A 17,873-nucleotide genomic window follows, 5' to 3' on the forward strand; every position below is an offset into this window, starting at 1 on the left:
GGGCCATAAGGAATGATTTTGGAGTTACAAATTAATTTTTTTGCGTAGGCAGGTTTACACATAACATTCACCACAAATAATGAAGATTGACTCTACCTGGGCGAGGAAGGGCTGGTTCTTAAGGTGTGCATGTCTCTAGTTTCACCCGATAACTGTATTGTTGACCAACTTCTTTAGAATCTGGCTGGCATTTCATAATCACATTCACCTCATCCTCACAACTGGGAACCCCCTGACTTGCTGATCTGGTGTGAGAAGGTGGTTTTAATTCCTTTCTCCTTGACTACTAGTAAGATTGTTCTAATTGGATATCCTCTCTTTGAAATACGTATGTCTCCTGCTCAGTTTTCATTGAGTTGCTTATCTCTGACTTACAGGAATTTTCTGAATGCTAATCCTTGTCTGTTCAAAATCTCTCAGTTTATGGTTTTTGGTTTTTTTTCCCCTCTATTTTTGCAACACTAGGGTTGAACCCAGGACCTGGTATACTTGCTGTATTTGCAAGTACTTTACTTCTGAAGTACAGCCTCAGCTGGCCCTTATTTTATGATTTTTTTGGTAATGGGGATTGAACTCAAGGGTACTCAACCACTGAGCCACACCCCCAGCCCTATTTTGTATAGAGACAGGGTCTCACTGAATTGCTTAGCAATTGCTTAGCACCTCACAGTTGCTGAGGCTGGCTTTGATCCTCCTGCCTCAGCCTCATGAGCCACTGGGATTGCAGGTGCGCGCCACCATGCCTACCTGTTTTACTGTTCTTAACTCCTTTCTCTCTATAAATTTTTGAATCGGTTCATGAATCTTTAAATTTAAAAACCTCAATTGAATGTCAACTGAATCTAAGACAAATTTGAGGAGAATGACATTTTCTGATTATTAGAGCTGTAAAAAAAAAATGCAGTTATTTCTTTACTACGTTTGTTCATACACATGTGATCCAGAAACTGATTTTCATTTCCCTTTTGTTTTTGCCAGTATTTTGCCTAATTTGTATCATGTCCTTTTAAAAAAAATAAACATATTGGTTTATCTATGCTATTATAATGCTGACCCCTTTTTGAGTCTTATAAATGGATAGATCTCAAGTACTACCATATGTGTAAGCAGACATGTACATTAGCCTTCGATTGTGTGCCTATTTAATGAACAAAATACACACAGGAAGACATTTTTGTACAGTGTGGCTCCTGAATTCAAACTAACTACATATAGTGCTCAGCTGAAGAATAAGTCATGTACTCTGGCCTTGTTTAGGGGAGGGGTATTGTGTAGAGCTGAGGATTGAACCCAGAGTCTCCCACATGCTGTATCAGTGAGCTGCAATCCAGCCTCAAGGGTCTTTGGTGATGTTTGAAAACCTGACTTCACTCCTGAGGGATGACTGCAGTGATTAGATTCCTGTTAGGGCTTAGAATTTGGTGAGGCTTATGGTCTAGTTTGGTTTTTATGATAAACACACTGAGGCAGGGAACATGGAAGTACCTGTTTATTTTAGATGCTTAGGAAATAGTCCTTTGTTTTTTACCAAGGATTGAGTCTGGGGGCACTTAACCACTGAGTCACATCCAGTCCTTTGTTGTGTTCTTTTTTTGTTTGTTTTGTTTTGTTTTTAAGAGAGAAGGGTCTTATTGAGATGCAGAGGCTGGCTTTGAATTTAAGATCCTTCTGCCTTAGCCTCCCTAGTTGGTGGGATTACAAGCCTGTATCCCCATACTAACTATCTATTATAATTCTAATAATTCAGAGATACTCTGTCCTAGTAGATATGTGTCTTCCTGTGAAAATAACTTGCTTTTGGAAGACTGAGGTACTTTTTCCCTCCAAGATTAGTATATTATAGTCACATTTTAACTGTGCTATTTTATGTGTAGATGAATAAGAGAACTGGGCAACCCATGATCCACATCTACCTGGACAAGGAAACAGGAAAGCCCAAAGGTGATGCCACAGTGTCCTATGAAGACCCGCCAACTGCCAAGGCTGCTGTGGAGTGGTTTGATGGTACGATGTGCTCACTAGCATTCTGAACTGTTCACTCACACACATATATACAGTCTTAGATGTTGCATGTGTTGGTTTGTAGGGATAAAGGGGTCTTGCTGATGTTGAACATCATTATCTGAGGTTTTGAGGACAACAAAGGTATTCTTTCTCTGTATGACTGTAGGACATAGCAAGAGGGAGAAACTTGAGCCATCTGAGCATGTATGCCTCCCAACTTTATGAGGGCCCAGCCCCTGATCTTGGGTTGGGATATTCCTTTATATTTAGGCACTGTCATTAAAAATCCAAATTATTATCTAAGCAGATATTATCTGAAGATACAGAAAACCCTTCAAAAAACAAACATCTTAAGGTCTGGGCGTGTAACCCAGTGGTAGAATACTAGTTTAACATACAGAGGCTCTGGATTTCATCCCTAACACCACCAAAAAAGCAAAGAAACACCTTAGCCAGTGTACATTTGTGTGTGTGTTTAAATAAGGCCTTGACATTGCATCAATACTGGGATTTCATTTCAGATGAAACATCTTGAAAGTATCAAAGTCTTGACTCTTTTCTCTTGGCTATTTCTTATCACTGCTTCTCACCCAATGTTGTATAAGAATCCCAGCCCATATTCCCCCTCCTAGTTTTCTATTCAGGATAGAGAGGTTTCTAAGTATCTTTAAGAGACATTTTTTGGCCTCATGAGTAAAATCTGGGAGGTCACAGGAGAGGTAGTCTTGATGCTTCTGGGAACGGCCAAATTTGGCAAGTGATAGGTTGAAGGAAAAGGAATAGAAACTAGCCTTTTCTAGTCCTTAGGGAAGAAAGAGTTGGAGTTTTGTGGTCACTGATATCCTGTCAATCTTTTTCCAGGAAAAGATTTTCAAGGAAGCAAACTAAAAGTCACTCTTGCTCGAAAGAAGCCTCCCATGAACAGCATGCGGGGTGGCATGCCACCTCGTGAGGGCAGAGGGATGCCACCACCACTCCGTGGAGGTATTTATTGGACACTTTTCTCTTCCTGTAAACGTTTCTCATTAGCTGGGCACAGTGGCACTCGTCTATGATCTCAGCTTGTTGGGAGGCTGAGGCAGGAGGATCACTGAGTTCAAATCCTGTTAGCAACTTAGGCTCTAAGCAAATTAAAAGGACTGGGGCCAGTGTAGCAGTGCACACCTGTAATCCCATCAACTCAGGCTGTGAGACAGGATGGCAAGTTTGAGACCAGCCTACTCCCTGTCTCAAAATAAAACAGGTTGGGGATGTGGCTCAGTGGTTAAGTGCCCCTGGGTTCAGTCCCTAGTATCCAAAAAAAAAAAAAAAAAAATTCCATTATACTTTTTTGCCCCTGATGGGAGGAAGATGAAGTAATAAAAGGGTGTATAGAATCAACACTAGATTGTTGAGAGCTAATGGTAAATGTAGATACGGGTTGATTGGTTAGGGAGGCTAGAAGCCCTGCAGAGCCTTAACTGCCTGAGTTTCAGCTCTACCATTTATTCTGCTTTGGTTTTATCGTCCCATAAGATTATTTTGGGAGATCAGTGAAATAACGCATGTGGAAAGGCTCTGATGGTTGTGAGGATGAGGCTGTGGTGTCTATACTAGGCCCCTGGACTGTAGAAGAATTTGTGCTCCGTGTAACAAAGCCGGTCTTCATGAGGCTATTTCTTGTTGCAGGTCCAGGTGGCCCAGGAGGTCCTGGGGGACCCATGGGTCGCATGGGAGGCCGTGGAGGAGACAGAGGAGGTTTTCCCCCAAGAGGGCCGCGGGGTTCCCGAGGGAATCCCTCTGGAGGAGGAAACGTCCAGCACCGAGCTGGGGACTGGCAATGTCCCAATCCGTATGTACTTCTCTTGGCAAACTGATACCCTACTAGTCACATCACCCCTGCCTCACCCCATTCTCAGTCTGGGACAGGACTGCTGGATTCTCTTTACCTAGAGAAGCTTAATGATGAACTTGATGACTGTCATGGATGCGGGACTGGTCACCCACTCCCTGCCTGCTCCCACTGGTTCTGTGGGTGTGCTGCTACCTGAGGTTTTTTGACGCTCGAGGCACTCTTCTGTAGACAGATCCTCTTAAAGCTTTGTGCCCCCGGGACCCTGTGGTTATGGAAGTGCAGTGTGTGCCTGCTTAAGTGTGGCCTCTGCGCGTTCAGCTTCTTGGTTCATTTGGTGATTTCTGCTCTGGTGTGACTTTGTGCAGGGGTTGTGGAAACCAGAACTTCGCCTGGAGAACAGAATGCAACCAGTGTAAGGCCCCGAAGCCTGAGGGCTTTCTCCCACCACCCTTCCCACCCCCGGGTAGGTACAGGTTTCCTGAGTATCCCCTCAGCTTCCTGGTGCTAACCTTCTATTGTTGACTTTAGTGGGCTTGATAAACTACCTGTGCCCACTGTAAAGGGCCTTCAGTTATAGTTGTGTTCTCATTTCTAAATGTCACCCAGATGTTGAGACTGGGTCAAGTTTCTGCTTTCTTCAGAGAAGAGGAAACAGATCCTTCTACAGCATCTCTGCAGAGCTACTTTCTCAACTCCCTGACTCTGTCTCCACCCTTTCCTCACCTTAGGTGGTGACCGTGGAAGAGGTGGCCCTGGTGGCATGCGGGGAGGAAGAGGTGGCCTCATGGACCGCGGCGGTCCTGGAGGAATGTTCAGAGGTGGCCGTGGTGGAGACAGGGGTGGCTTCCGTGGTGGCCGTGGCATGGACCGAGGTGGCTTTGGCGGAGGAAGACGAGGTGGTCCAGGGGGTCCCCCTGGACCTTTAATGGAGCAGATGGGAGGAAGAAGAGGTGGACGTGGAGGACCTGGAAAAATGGATAAGTATGTGTATGAGCTGGACTGGAGCTCGTCCACGTGGCACCAATCTGGGGATGAGTCACAGGGCACCGTGGGCTGGGCTGCTGTCAGGCTGCTGAACCTTCTCTGTTCTAACCAGAGGGCCCTCTTTGCCTTGCAGAGGCGAGCACCGTCAGGAACGCAGAGATCGGCCCTACTAGACACAGACCCCGCAGAGCTGCATTGACTACCAGATTTATTTTTTAAACCAGAAAATGTTTTAAATTTATAATTCCATATTTATAATGTTGGCCACAACATTATGATTATTCCTTGTCTGTACTTTAGTATTTTTCACCATTTGTGAAGAAACATTAAAACAAGTTAAATGGTAGTGTGCTGAGTTTTTTTTCCTTCTTTTAAAAAATGGTTGTTTAACTAAGATTTAACAATGGGAACCCCTGTGAGCATGCTCAGTATCAATGTGGAGAACCAAGAGGGCCTCTAACTGTAACAATGTTCATGGTTGTGATGTTTTTTTTTTTTTTAAATAAAATTCCAAATGTTTATAAACAGTCATCCTTCTCAGCCTCTGTTCCACAGTTGCATGCCCCTGTTGTCCCCAGGGAGTAGTGTGCCATCCTGATAAACAGCTCATTTCAAGTATCAGTCTGAAATGGTGGTGGCATGAAAACAAAGTACAGCACATTCTTGGTCGCAGAAAAAACTGGCCCAGCACACCCTCAGAAAAGATGTACAGTGGCACTGGGGTAAGGTGGAGGTGTGGGAGTGTGGGTAAATTCCTTAATGGGAGCTGGGGCTTGAGCCTAGAAGAGGTCATCCGCTGGCCACAGGTCTGCACCACCATTACAGGGAGCACTCGCCTGAGCCCCATTCCTGGCCCTTCTGAACATGGATCTCACCTTCATCTCTGCTGTCTGGTCTTTACTATATCATCCACTAGCGTGAACTTGTTCCTCACCTCTAGGGAGGCCCTATCTTTGCCTGCCTTCCACTGTCAAAAGTTCTGTCCCTCCTCCTGGGAGGTGCTCTCTTGCCTCCTCTCCCCTTTAAGGACCCACATTATGATCACTGCCTTTACTGCAAGGATAACTCCAAGCTGTCTGCATTGCGGAGATGGTGGTCAGGCATTCTCTGTTCTTTCTGCTTTTTCCAAGTCTGTTGGTGGGAGGCCCCCACAGCTAGTGTTGGGTTCCTCCAATGCTCCCACACACACACCTAGCTGACCTGTCCTGTGGTTTTATCCACTGTTGACATTGTACCCTTCTTCAAATGCCACCCTCTTAGGAGTCTTGACAGGTTGGAAGGTAGGATTGATCCTGTCCTGTCCCATCTCTCAACAAATAAGTGTGTTCTCCAAACCCTGGAATTAGAAACCATGACTCATTCCCCACCCTCCTCCCAAACTGGCTCACCTAGAATCCATCCACAGCCCTCAGCCCTGCCAGGCCGCCACACTAACTCCCTGGACTTCCTGCTTCTCCCCTGGGCCCCTAACCCTTTTCCAGAGGCCAGAATGAGTGGACACCAAACATTTTTGCAATTCTCAAAATTTTGTGGCTCCCACCATGCTGCTTCTGACCCATGTGCTACAGACACTTCCACCTCGGCACACACATCTCCCAGGCCCAAGCCTCAGGTGCCAAGTGCCTCAAAATATTTAATTACTGGGCTGGGTTGTGGCTCAGTGGTAGATTGCTTGCCTAGTGAGGCACTGGGTTTTTATCAGCACCACATAGAAGAATTTAAAATTATTGTGCTCACCTACAACTAAAAACAAATTTTAAAAAATATTTAAAAGTGAGGTGCTCTGCAGGTCCCTCTGTCATCCCGGACTGGGCTCTCAAGCTCAGTTTAGGGGGTTCAGGTTAACTCAACCAGCGCACTAAGTTCCCAGTGCTGCCCAGCCAGCAATGGCTTTGTGTTTTGGAATTGTGTTACAATTCCACTAACTCCCTCAGACTTCCAGCTGCAACCAAGGCCAAGCCAGCTGCTCTCTGGCATTTAGTGGATGCAAGAAACCTGCATACACAGGTGCTTCTGGGGTCTGCAGATAACCGTGGGGCATCCATAACCCAGTCCTCTTGTCCCTCTGTTGCTTCCCGTGGTTCTGTAAGAAAATGAGAGGCTTTCCAGGAAGGCACTACATAACAAGGTCTCCCACACAAGGGTAGTCTACACCACAGCTGCCCTGTGTGAGTATTGGAGGCTGGAATCTGGAATAGCGCTCTGGTCACAGGCCTCAGCTCATGAGACTGGAGAAGAGGAAGGGGTTACCTCCATTGCCTGTCCTTCAGCATAGTGCACATGTACCCCATCAGCTAGGCCACATTGAGCTGAGTTATGGTAATATTTTTTACAAACTATGATGCAACTACTACTGTGGTTCCATTTTACAGATGGTGCCTCAGAGGCCCAGGAAGTGTAACCAGTCCACTGGATTCAGTCCCTTTCCTATGGTCAAACCCCAAAATGCAGTAAGATAGGTACAGGCAGGAATCAAATTCCTGCATAGCTGCTGACAACAAATCTGTCTTGTCCTCTCGGCCTGTTTCCTTAAATTGTGAAATGAAGACAACTGAAAGTATCATTTACCCCAGTGACTTGGGAGGCTGAGACAGGAGGATCACAAGTTCAAAATACAAAGCCAACTTGGTAAGACCTTATCTCAAAAAAAAAGGGGGGGAGGGGGGGTGGTGATATTTCTCAGTGGTTAATACCACTCCTGGGTTCAATCCCTGATACAAGAAAAATAAAAATAAAACTCCAACATCCAATATACTTCCATCACCTCCACTGCTACTCCTGGTTCATTCTGGGGCTCTGGCTCCTGCCCTTTTCCCTGCCCACTATAGCAGTCCAGGGATCCTATTAAGACTTAAGTCAAGGACTGGGGATGTGGCTCAAGCGGTAGTGCGCTCGCCTGGCATGCGTGCGGCCTGGATTTGATCCTCAACACCACATACAAACAAAGATGTTGTGTCCGCCGAAAACTAAAAAATAAATATTAAAAATTCTCTCTCTCTCTCTCCCTCTCTCTTAAAAAAAAAAAAAAAAAACTTAAGTCAAACTTTCCTGCTCTAAATCCCTTCATGGCTCCTATGTCCCTCAAGAGTCACGGTCCACAAGGCCCTCCCTACTTGATTTGTCCCAACTTGTCTACCTTCATCCCTCTCCCCAGCTCCCTCCACTCCCGAGTGGTATCCCACTTCATATTCCCACTGGCTATTCCCTTGGCCTGACGCACTCTCCCTCCAGTTATCTGCCAGGCTTCTCTCATCTCTTTCCCTAATCTCTGATTTTAAATTGCACACACTCCCACCCTCCCTTGCCTGGCTCCAACCTCTCTCTCATCTCAGCCCAGGGGCTGCCTGCCTTCCAAACTGCAAGCTTTGAGAGTTTGGCCTTGTTTGGCCCCCCATTTGCTGTTGGTTTTGAGTGTCAAAAGAGACTTGGCACGTAGGTGCCATGTGCCCTCCATTACTAGCACTTGTTATCCACCTTACTCACACCAGGGTGGGGAGTGAGGCTCTGAGGCATCCAGATAATTCAGGAGATTTTTAAACCACTTTCCCAAAGGTCCTGAGCTCAGGCCTGAGACGAAACCTTCAGGAACTTAGTGCCAAAGGGACTCAAAGTAGGTGCTCAATAAATGACCCTGATCCTTGAGTGAGGATATTCCCATAACAGTGGTCCATTCCCAGGTCCATCAGCTGCTCCCAGCCTGAGCTCCAGTTGGTGAATGGCAAGTGTTCCTCCCAGAAGTGACTCCCCATCCATTCAGGGCAAGGGCAAAGAGCAGGTCTGACACCCATTGAGAGCTTTAGGAAAGCTCTGAGCATCCTGGTTGTTTGGTCCCACCCGGCAGCATGACTGCCACCCAGACCATCCAGGCGACTGCGCCCGGCCCAGGCGGCAGCAGCAGGGGGCAGGATTTCCCGCAGATCCCGGCCAGGGCCCGACTCTTCAGTTTGAAAAGAACCAAACAGAGCGGGGTTCAGCCTCCCCGGCCTGGCCGACCTCCGCAGCCTCCAGGCCTCACGCCCCTGTTCTGTGCGGAAGCCTCTGCCGCAGCCTCCTGGCCACCTGCCTGCCCTTCTGAGCCTCAGCTCCCGGTCCGCAAAGCGGGTCCCCTCCACTCGGTTTGGTTCAACTGCGCCTCCAGCGGGGGCGCGGGGCGGGCGCCCAGGGGTGGCCGGCAGCGGGGCCATCCTCCCCTCGCTGCGCCCGCCCGGCGGGAGGAAGCTCGCCTCTGGTGGCGGGTCGCCTCGGCTATCTGGACGGCGGAGGTCCACCCGGGAAGGAGGTGACTTTGCAGTCCCCGGCCCCTATCGCTTCCTGACTTGCTCTCGGAAGCAGGCTGTGCCGCCTCCAGCCCTGGGAAGGCCACTGTCGGGGAGGGAGGACCATTAAAAAGGGTCCCCCGAGATCACAGAGGGCAGGCAGGGCCGTGGGGACCGGCCCGGGTCTGGATGGAGCGTCTGGGCTGGTCGCGGCCGCGTGGGGGCCACCTTTTGCTCCGACTGCGGAGAGACGCCAGGTCCGGACTCGGGTCGGGAGATTCCAGCTCCTCCCCCACCCCGCCCAGCTGCCCAGGAAAGCCGCGGCCCCTTTAAGAGCGAGCGGCCCCGCCCGCCCCCTCCGGGCGGGATCCGAATTCCAGGGAGGCGGGGCGGAGACGGCGCTGAGGCCGAGGAGGCTCCGGGATCCGCCGAGGCTCGGGCGGCGCCTCCCTGCGGCGGCCCGGCCCGGCTCCGGCCCCCGCCGGGGCGATGCTCCCCGCGGCCGCGGGATGAGCCAGGTGAGCGTGGGGACCCCAGCACCCTCTGCCCAGCGCGCACCGCTGCGGGACCGGCAGCGGAGTGCGCGGCCTCTGTTCCCCCAGGGCTGTGTGACCTTGGGCGGCCCTGAGCCCTCTCTGGGCCAGGCCCCGAGCACCTCGGAAGCTCTCGGAGGCCTTTCAGAATCCTGGCCCTGCTTGTACCCGCCTGGGGCGCACCCGGGAGGCTTCTGGAGGAGGCGGGACCCGGGCCGGCAGACCTGGCTGTGGGATCGCACCCCGAAACCAGCAACGCCGCGCCGGGAGCGCCCGGACTCTTCCACCCACTGCTCAGCGACCTTCAGCGAGCTCGTACCCTTTCTGCGTCTCAGTTTCCTCATCTGTAAAATGGAGATAATATCCTCGGCGCTGCCCTAGCCGCCGTTGTTGCAGTTACCGCTCAGGCTGGCTGCTGGGGGTGTAACAGTGGCGCGGTCCTTAGGGGAGAGGCGCTGAGCGAGGAGCAGGGACCTGCCCGCGGGAGATGGAGTGGGCACTAGCGCTGAGCAACGCAGACAACCCCTCCCCGCGGCCCGGACCTGTCTGCTGGGGTCCCAGGTCATTGGCTTCTTGTCTCTAGGTCCCAGCTCTTTGTGATGGGCACCAACCTGCCTGGGAGGAGGCCTCATCCCCCATCCCCCACCCCAAGGAAGCCAAACAGCCAACATTAAGAAACACCGAGTGTGAGATTATCCCGTTGAATCCTTGTAGGCAGATGGTTTTTTATTTTGTGTAGTGGGGATTGGACCCAGGGCCTCCTACATGCTAGGCAATGCTCTACCGCTGAGCTACAGCCCGGCCCTTTTCATTTTACTTTGAGACAGGGTCTTGCTAAGCTGCCTAGGCTGGCCTGGAACTTGCAATCCTGAGCTGGGTAATGTTACTGTACCCATTTCACAGAGGAGGAAACTGAGGCGTAGAGGTTTCTCCCAACCTGAACTTAAACCAGGCATTTAGCCTGAGTGATGGGCAGGTACAGCGTTCCGCACTGAGTGTTTGCCGGATCTTCACAGCAATCCTGATCTGTGTCCCTGCCCACAGTGACTCGGCGGGCCCGGGCATGGCGGACCCAGTGGCGAGCATCGCGGGCTCGGCGGCAAAGAGTGTGCGGCCTTTCCGCTCCAGTGAGGCCTATGTGGAGGCCATGAAAGAAGACCTGGCAGAGTGGCTGAACGCCCTGTATGGCCTGGGTCTGCCTGGCGGTGGTGATGGCTTCCTGACAGGCCTGGCCACAGGCACAACCCTGTGCCAGCATGCCAACGCTGTTACCGAGGCTGCCCGTGCTTTGGCTGTCACCCGCCCGACCCGAGGTGTGGCCTTCCAGGCACACAGTGTGGTTCCTGGCTCCTTCATGGCCCGAGACAACGTGGCCACCTTCATCGGCTGGTGCCGCGCGGAGCTGGGCGTGCCGGAGGTGCTCATGTTCGAGACGGAGGACTTGGTGCTGCGCAAGAACGAGAAGAGCGTGGTGCTGTGCCTGCTGGAGGTGGCGCGGCGGGGGGCCCGCCTCGGCCTGCTGGCTCCCCGCCTCGTGCAGTTCGAGCAGGAGATTGAACGGGAGCTGCACGCTGCACCCCCCAGCGGCACCCATGCTCCCACTGCTGGGGACACGGAAACCACCACTGCACCAGGGACTTCCACTCGTGGACCCCGCATGACGCCCAGTGACATGCGCAACCTCGATGAGCTGGTGAGTCCTCCCAGGGGCATACCCAGAGCGCGTCTCTGCCTGCGCCCCACACCGGAACCAGGTGGCGGAGTCCATGCTCACTACGTGTCCCTGCCTATCCTGGTGTCTGTAGGTCGGCCTACCCAATGCAAAGTGTGCATATGTTGAATGCCAAGTGTATACCTGGGCCCAAGGAAATGACTAGGCCCATAGTGGGAAGGGGTGCTGGGTCCGAGGCCACACAGTGCAGCTGACCCTGGGACAGGATTCTGCACCTTGGCATCTCCCCAACGTTTCCCCCAGCCCCTCTGGTGCTGGGGATGGAATCCCGTGCTTTTTGCATGCTTTTTGCCACTAAGCTAGGTCCCCAGCCATGATTTTCCCTCCTTTTAGGTGCTAAAGCTGTACTAACCATGTGCTGTGCCTTCCTTCAACTGGGGGCCTCTTGACTTGAGCACCCCCTCAGTGCCCTCCCCGCACTCAGGAGCTAGAGGTGCATCCTCAACCTCAGAACTCAAGGTTGAGCGGCTGCTGCCCTTGGCTGTGATGAGGTGTGCAAAGCCCTCTGCAAGGTGCCGGGCCCATAGTAGGCACTCAGTGAGCGCCTGTCCCTCCTCTGGGAAGCCCAGCTGCTGCTGCTAGGAACAGGAAGTCCTGTTGGAGCTGCAGGAGTCCTGCTTGGAGCATAGGAGGTGCTGGAAAATGTCCCCAGCCACCCCCCTCCTTTCCCAGGGCCTAGGTGTCCCTGCCACCCCCGCAGCTGGGCCAAGAGTTTCCTTTTTATCTGGAGGTTAGGACTGTGCTGTGCCTGCCCAGGAGGCGGGCAGCCGGATGGCCGTGGGCAGAGGCATGTGCCCCACCCCCGGCCTGGGCCTGGGTCACCCAAGGCCCCACCTGCTCATTTCCTCCGGCGCCGCTGTGGGCAGGGAGGCGAGCAGGGCCTCCCACACAGCCAGCCTGGCAGCTCCAGGCCTGGAGTGACATGTGTGCAGCGTGTGCTTTGCCAGGTCAGTGGCCTGTGTGTGCATATTGGTGTGTGCATGTGTCCCACACGTCTGTGGCACTCCCCCACACCAGTGCTCAGCCAGGCACAGAGTCCCCTGCACTTGTATCCCATGACCTGCCTCCTCCAGGGCCTGGCCTTCCTGTGACCTCAGGTCCCTCTCTGCGATGTGGGTGAAGGAGCATTGAGGATGGGTTCCAGGGCTCCCCCAGGCTTAAGGGCTTCAAGGATGTTCCTCATTGGGGTTCTACACCCCCACCTGATGCCAGTTCCATCATCTCGTCCTGGTCTGCTTTCTGGGCCCTGGGGGCCAACGAGGGGAGGCGGTCATGTTTGGAAGCTGCACCCATGTCTGGGGCAACAAGTCTCCAACCCCCATTCCCCGGAAGCACTTACTTCCTCCTGACCCTGACAGTAAGCCCTGAGAGGAGGGACTTGACCCCTGACCTCCAGCCTGTCCTCTCTGGCCCTAGGTGAGGGAGATTCTGGGCCACTGCACTTGCCCAGACCAGTTCCCCATGATGAAGGTCTCTGAAGGGAAATACCGAGTGGGAGACTCCAATGTGCTCATCTTCGTGCGGGTAAGGGTCCCCAGCTGCCAGCTGCAACCATCCTGGTGGGCTGTCAGACCCATGAGCTGCAGCCATGACCTGCCCACTCTGGGCCCCCACAGGTGCTGAGAAGCCACGTGATGGTACGTGTGGGTGGTGGCTGGGACACACTGGAGCATTACTTGGACAAGCATGACCCTTGCCGTTGTTCCTCCACTGGTCAGTGCCTGGGGCTGGGTGGACAAGCACGGGCTCCCTTCCCTGGCTGTATCCCTCATATGTCATCTGTTCTCTCCCCCCACAGCCCACAAACCTGCCCAGCCCAGGGCCTGGACCTTCTCCCCCCAGAGGGTGTCACCCACCCCAAGTCCCCGGCCTGGTAGCCCAGTTCCCGGGGGTGAGCGCCGGGGCTCTCGGACTGAGGTGACTTTACGAAGCACAAAGGAGGGGGCCCAGACCCTGCCCAGGTGAGGTGCAGGAGGACAGGGGAAGGAGCTGCCCGGGGTGGGGGTGGGGCTTCCGCCCTGGCCCGGATGGCGGAGTTGCCTTCCTTCGCTCCAGAGTGACTCACACCCTGGGAAAAGTTCCCGTGGGCGGGGGTGGGCCTGGCTTCCCGTCTCCATGGCAACCCGACCAAACCAACAACACAGCTGGGGTGGGCCCTGGAGGTTGGGCAGCAGCCAGTCCAACCAGGCTTCCTCTGGCCGGCCCTGGGGGAGACCGGAGGCCTGGGGAGGGGCAGTGGGGGCCATGCAGACCTCATTTCTTCCGCTGCTGTGTTGGGGCTCTGAGTGGCCGCAGGAAGCTGCTGTGGAGCCTCTCACTTCTCCCTGGAAGTCCCCGGGACAGACAGATGCCTTACCACTCCCACCAGCACTCCCGCGGCTGTGCCACCCACCTGCCTTGCTGCCCCTCGCCTTGCCCCTTCTGCGTGCGCGCCAGTGATGCCCCATCTCTCTCTTGTTCCCTTGCCCCAGGGCCCGGGATCAGCTGCCCCCCATTCCCCGGTCCCGCCGCTACTCGGGGGACAGTGACTCCTCAGCCTCCTCAGCCCAGAGCGGCCCCCTTGGTGCCCGCAGTGACGACACAGGCACTGGCACTGGCACCCTCCGGAGGGAGCGGTCCAGCAGGCGGCTGACCACAGGCACCCCGGCCTCTCCGAAACGGCCGCCTGCCCCTCGCAGCCAATCCCGAGACCGGCTGGATCGGGGCCGGCCCCGGGCTGCCCCAGGCGGCCGAGGAGCCCAGCGGTCCGCCCCCAGCTCTGCCCGCCGGGCCCGCAGCCAGAACCGCGAGGAGCAGGCTGTCCTGCTAGTGCGCAGGGACCGAGATGGGCAGCACTCCTGTGTGTCGCGGGGAAGGGGCGGCGGGGGCTCAGGCAGGAGCACCCCTCAGACTCCCCGTGCCCGCAGCCCTGCAGCGCCCCAGCCTCTCCAGGTCTCCAGCCCTGGGCCAGAGTTGGGCGCCACACCCGCCAGTGTCTTCCGCACACCTCTGCAGCTTGACCCGCAGCAGGAGCAGCAGCTGTTCCTGCGCCTGGAAGAGGAATTCCTGGCCAATGCCCGTGCCCTTGAAGCTGCTGCCAGCGGGACTCCCACCGGACTAGCCCCTGACCCACCTCGGCCCCCAGATCCTCCCGCTCCCGACTCGGCCTACTGTTCCTCCAGTTCCTCCTCTTCATCCCTCAGCGTCCTGGGTGGCAAGTGTGGCCAACCAGGGGACTCAGGCCGGACAGCCAATGGGCTGCCCGGGCCCCGTAGTCAAGCCCTATCCAGCTCGTCAGACGAAGGCAGTCCCTGCATTGGCATAGGGGGGCCTCTAGAGCCACCTGGGACCCCCCTGGCTGGCCCAGAACCCTCGCGGGTCTGGGCACGGGGTCGGATGGACACACAGCCAGACCGTAAACCCTCTCGCATTCCCACACCTCGCGGCCCCCGACGCCCTTCTGGACCCACGGAGTTCGGGGCCTGGCCAGCCCAGCCCTCGGTCACCCCAAGGGCCGAGCCAGATTCCTGAATGTGATGAACCAGCCCATCCGCTCCCAGACCCCATTCCTTCTCCTTTTCCTTGGTGGCCTTAACCTACCCTCTGCATCAGGGAGCCCCCTCGCCTCCTGAGTACCAGACCTCATGGGACCAGACCCCTCGGGACCACATGGCACAATGGGACCTCTGTTGTACATTCCGGTTGGGGGATGAGCGTAGCTATTTAATTACTAATATTATTGAATGCCTTAGGGGAGGCCGGGCTAGCCCGGTGTCCCGAGGACCTATGGTCCAGCAGAGCCTCTGACAGTAAAGTTTTGCTCCGCAAACTGTCTGTTTCTTGGAGACTCAGCCTTGGAGCATCGCACCCCTTTGACAGTCCTCAAGTTGGGATTCTGGAGTTAATTGCCAGGGGGCCAAGCTTGGCAGCTCTAGTCCAAAATCAAGTCTCTGTCTTGCCCATCGCAGAACAAAAATCTCAGGCGTACTTTGTTTCTTTTTTATTACCTCCAGAGAGGCGGGACTTAGGGATTGTGTCCAATGAAGCGCTAGGAACAGTTCGAGCTCCCAATCAGATACATAGCCAAGTCCTTTCCATCGACTGTGACCCAATGAGGCCCCAGAAAGGATTGATCTTGTCCAATGGGGCGTTGGGCCCGGTGTAGTTCAAAGAGAGGCCGGTCGCCCAGGAGACTAGGTGGGAGTTTTCCTTATCCAATCAGGGAGGAGATGTCTCTGTCCAATCCGAGTGAGGTTGGGCAATCTTGTCCAATCCGGTCACATGAGGATACAGCGCGCTGGATGCAGCGCCCCTTGCAGGCGCAGGGCTGGGTGTGCAGGACGTGCACGTACCAGAGCACAGCGCAAAAGCTCGCGGAAGAGACGCAGCACGTGCCAGTTGTACTTGGCGGAGCATTCGAGGTAGCCACAGCGCCAGCCCCTGCGCACCAAGGCGGCCAGTGCACGCCGAGGTCCGAAGCGCAGCCGCTGCCGGTCCCGCTTGTTGCCTACCACGAGGATGGGTGCCTCGGGCGCTCCCGCCGGCCTGGGGCCCGGATTGGGGATAAGAGACAGGGTGCTGGGGACCCCACAGCCAGAGAAGCCCCTTATCCCCGCCCCAAGAATACACACAGGTGCATTCTTTCCTATGGCCAGAGACCTCCAAGAAATACCAGGCCTGTGTGTGCCAAACACTTATGTTAGAGACCTTCCTACAGCAATGACCTGATCCTGCAGCCCCTAGTAGGGGAGCATCTTCCCACTCCCCTCGGGCAAAGGCCTGGCCCAGTCAGGCCCCACTCCCCACCACCACCTCCTGCCGCGCCCCCACCTGGTCTCCGCGATGCGCTGCCGCAGGGCCTTCACGTAATCGAAACTGTCCGGGCTGCAGATGTCGTAGACGAGCACGAAGGCGTCCGTATCCTGCAAGCTCCAGTCTTTTGAGTCAGGACATTCCTGGGGGCGGGAGGCCGGGGTTTACGGAAGCCGCTTTCCCACCCTGCTGCCCCTTAACTCTGCAGGCGACACTAAACCCACAGTTCATTTTCAGGCCTTGGTCGCTCATCCCCATCTCTAAGCGCCCTCCTCCAAGCTTCCTGGGCCTTACCCTCCTTATGGTGGTGTCCAGTGTAAATTTCTCCAACCATGTCTGGAGCCTGTCGGCCACCAGCGCTCCTTCAACCTCGCCTTCCTTTCCTGTTCTCTCGCTCCCATATTCCTTTTCTTCCTTCCAGTCTCCCCCAGCTCAACTGCAGTCGGGCCGCTCCCCTCCTTAGCCGCCCTCGCAGGCTACCATTGCCTATCAAGACTTAATTGCCAAGCCCAGGGCCCTGGAAACCCGCCTCCCTCCAGAGCCCCAGACCACCCGTCAGCCGCAGCCATGCCCACTACTGTTCACCTCGGAACCTACTGCTCTCTCCACCTCGAATGCACTTTGCACTTTACCCAAAACCCCACTCAGCCTTCCAGGTTCAGCTCGGTGCCATCCGCTTCAGGAAGCCCTGTTTAATCCTGGCTTTTTCCTCTGAACCTCTCGGACATTCACTCCAAAGACTGGAGAGCTGAACTGGAGTTAGCACAAATTACTAAATGTCTTTGCTCCAGGTCACAGGAATGAGGGAGCAAAGAATTACCTCCTTTAGGAAGTATATCCCTGTGCCTGATTCCAATCTCTCCCACTGCTCAAGGCTCTGCTCAAGGCTCCAGACACAGCCACAGGACCATGCAGCGACCCGCGCTGGTCCAGTCCCACCAATGGAGGTAGGCAAAGATAGAAACACCCACGGCAACAAGAGAAAGCCTTGGCTAAGTCGCGGGGTTTGGGGCCTGAGCTCCTCCAGACGGGCGGAGAGGGCTCAAGTACAACACCGGGACACACCATTTTTTCTTCGATTCCTTAACATGGTCAGGAGTCCTGAGACCATCCACGTGGACACGCACGTGTGCAGCAAGCCCACATACACTCCTTACACTGTCACACGCCCCTGCCCACCACTCACGCCGCTACCTCGACACCTCCGGGGCTCGGGCCAGAGCCAGCGACGTCGCCGTCGCGGATGCTCAGGTCGTAGACAGCGCCGTCGAGCAGCACCGCGGGCCGATAGAGGCGGGGCCCGTCCGTGGGTCGGTGGCGTTCGGGATAGTCGCCAAACAGGAACTGGCGGATGATGGCCGTCTTGCCCACTCCTGGAGCGCCCAGAACGGCCACCCGCAGGCTGCCCCCCATGGCCGGCCCGCGCTGCCGCGCCCCGCGCCGGAAAGCTTCATGGGCCGGCGCCGCGCCGTGCTCGCCCAGTCGTGCGCCCCGCGCGCCCTGTCCGGCGAGCCCCGGCCCCGCCGCGCTCCTCGTCGCCTCGCTGAGCAGCCGAGCACAGGAGAGGCCGGGCCCGGAGACAGGCTGGCGGCGGGAGGGCAGACAGCCGAGCGGGCAGACAGTGGCGGACGCACTAGCAGCTCGGGCGAGTGCCAAAGCTCGGGAGAGAACAGACCCGGCGCGCCGCGCGCAGACACCGCCTCCGCCCGCAGCGCCAACCGCGGCGCCGCCGGGCAGCG

At 55.3% G+C, this 17,873-nt stretch overlaps 3 protein-coding genes across 6 annotated transcripts in view; 2 read left to right on the plus strand and 1 right to left on the minus strand.

Moving 5' to 3' along the window:
- Ewsr1 (EWS RNA binding protein 1) overlaps nucleotides 1-5,168 on the plus strand; it is a 27,670-nt gene extending 22,502 nt beyond the window's left edge. For all 4 annotated transcript variants that reach the window (XM_077108676.1, XM_076837322.2, XM_076837323.2 and 1 more), the window contains 6 exons: nucleotides 1,875-2,004; nucleotides 2,866-2,988; nucleotides 3,673-3,835; nucleotides 4,204-4,301; nucleotides 4,567-4,819; nucleotides 4,956-5,168. In XM_077108676.1, the coding sequence (XP_076964791.1) occupies nucleotides 1,875-2,004; nucleotides 2,866-2,988; nucleotides 3,673-3,835; nucleotides 4,204-4,301; nucleotides 4,567-4,819; nucleotides 4,956-4,995 (807 nt within the window). In that variant the 3' untranslated portion in view covers nucleotides 4,996-5,168. The remainder of the gene's footprint in view (nucleotides 1-1,874; nucleotides 2,005-2,865; nucleotides 2,989-3,672; nucleotides 3,836-4,203; nucleotides 4,302-4,566; nucleotides 4,820-4,955) is intronic.
- Nucleotides 5,169-9,490: 4,322 nt separating this feature from the next.
- Nucleotides 9,491-15,139, plus strand: Gas2l1 (growth arrest specific 2 like 1). The gene is made up of 6 exons (XM_076865153.2): nucleotides 9,491-9,596; nucleotides 10,656-11,304; nucleotides 12,760-12,867; nucleotides 12,960-13,056; nucleotides 13,142-13,304; nucleotides 13,815-15,139. Exons 2-6 carry the CDS (start codon nucleotides 10,675-10,677, stop codon nucleotides 14,851-14,853), a joined length of 2,037 nt encoding a protein of 678 aa, XP_076721268.2. The 5' UTR covers nucleotides 9,491-9,596; nucleotides 10,656-10,674; the 3' UTR covers nucleotides 14,854-15,139.
- A 183-nt stretch (nucleotides 15,140-15,322) lies between these two features.
- Nucleotides 15,323-17,547, minus strand: Rasl10a (RAS like family 10 member A). Its single transcript, XM_076865161.2, has 3 exons — nucleotides 17,329-17,547; nucleotides 16,153-16,277; nucleotides 15,323-15,867 (listed from the first exon to the last, which is right to left on the minus strand). The coding sequence occupies exons 1-3, from the start codon at nucleotides 17,545-17,547 to the stop codon at nucleotides 15,600-15,602; spliced, it is 612 nt and encodes a 203-aa protein (XP_076721276.2). The 3' UTR covers nucleotides 15,323-15,599.
- Between the last annotated feature and the right edge of the window lie 326 nt (nucleotides 17,548-17,873).

This window comes from Callospermophilus lateralis, chromosome 1, assembly GCF_048772815.1.
Source record: "Callospermophilus lateralis isolate mCalLat2 chromosome 1, mCalLat2.hap1, whole genome shotgun sequence".
NCBI classification, from domain to species: domain Eukaryota; kingdom Metazoa; phylum Chordata; class Mammalia; order Rodentia; family Sciuridae; genus Callospermophilus; species Callospermophilus lateralis.

What these genes read in the sequence shown, in the direction of transcription:
- Rasl10a (XM_076865161.2), bottom strand. Translation starts at nt 17,547, where the DNA reads ATGGGGGGCAGCCTGCGGGTGGCCGTTCTGGGCGCTCCAGGAGTGGGC. An exon ending in CGAGCCCCGGAGGTGTCGAG is followed by an intron (nt 16,278 to 17,328) that starts GTAGCGGCGTGA and finishes TCCCGCCCCCAG; the next exon opens with GAATGTCCTGACTCAAAAGA. An exon ending in CAGCGCATCGCGGAGACCAG is followed by an intron (nt 15,868 to 16,152) that starts GTGGGGGCGCGG and finishes TCCGGGCCCCAG; the next exon opens with GCCGGCGGGAGCGCCCGAGG.
- Gas2l1 (XM_076865153.2), top strand. Translation starts at nt 10,675, where the DNA reads ATGGCGGACCCAGTGGCGAGCATCGCGGGCTCGGCGGCAAAGAGTGTG. An exon ending in ATGTGCTCATCTTCGTGCGG is followed by an intron (nt 12,868 to 12,959) that starts GTAAGGGTCCCC and finishes GGGCCCCCACAG; the next exon opens with GTGCTGAGAAGCCACGTGAT. An exon ending in GGGGCCCAGACCCTGCCCAG is followed by an intron (nt 13,305 to 13,814) that starts GTGAGGTGCAGG and finishes CCCTTGCCCCAG; the next exon opens with GGCCCGGGATCAGCTGCCCC.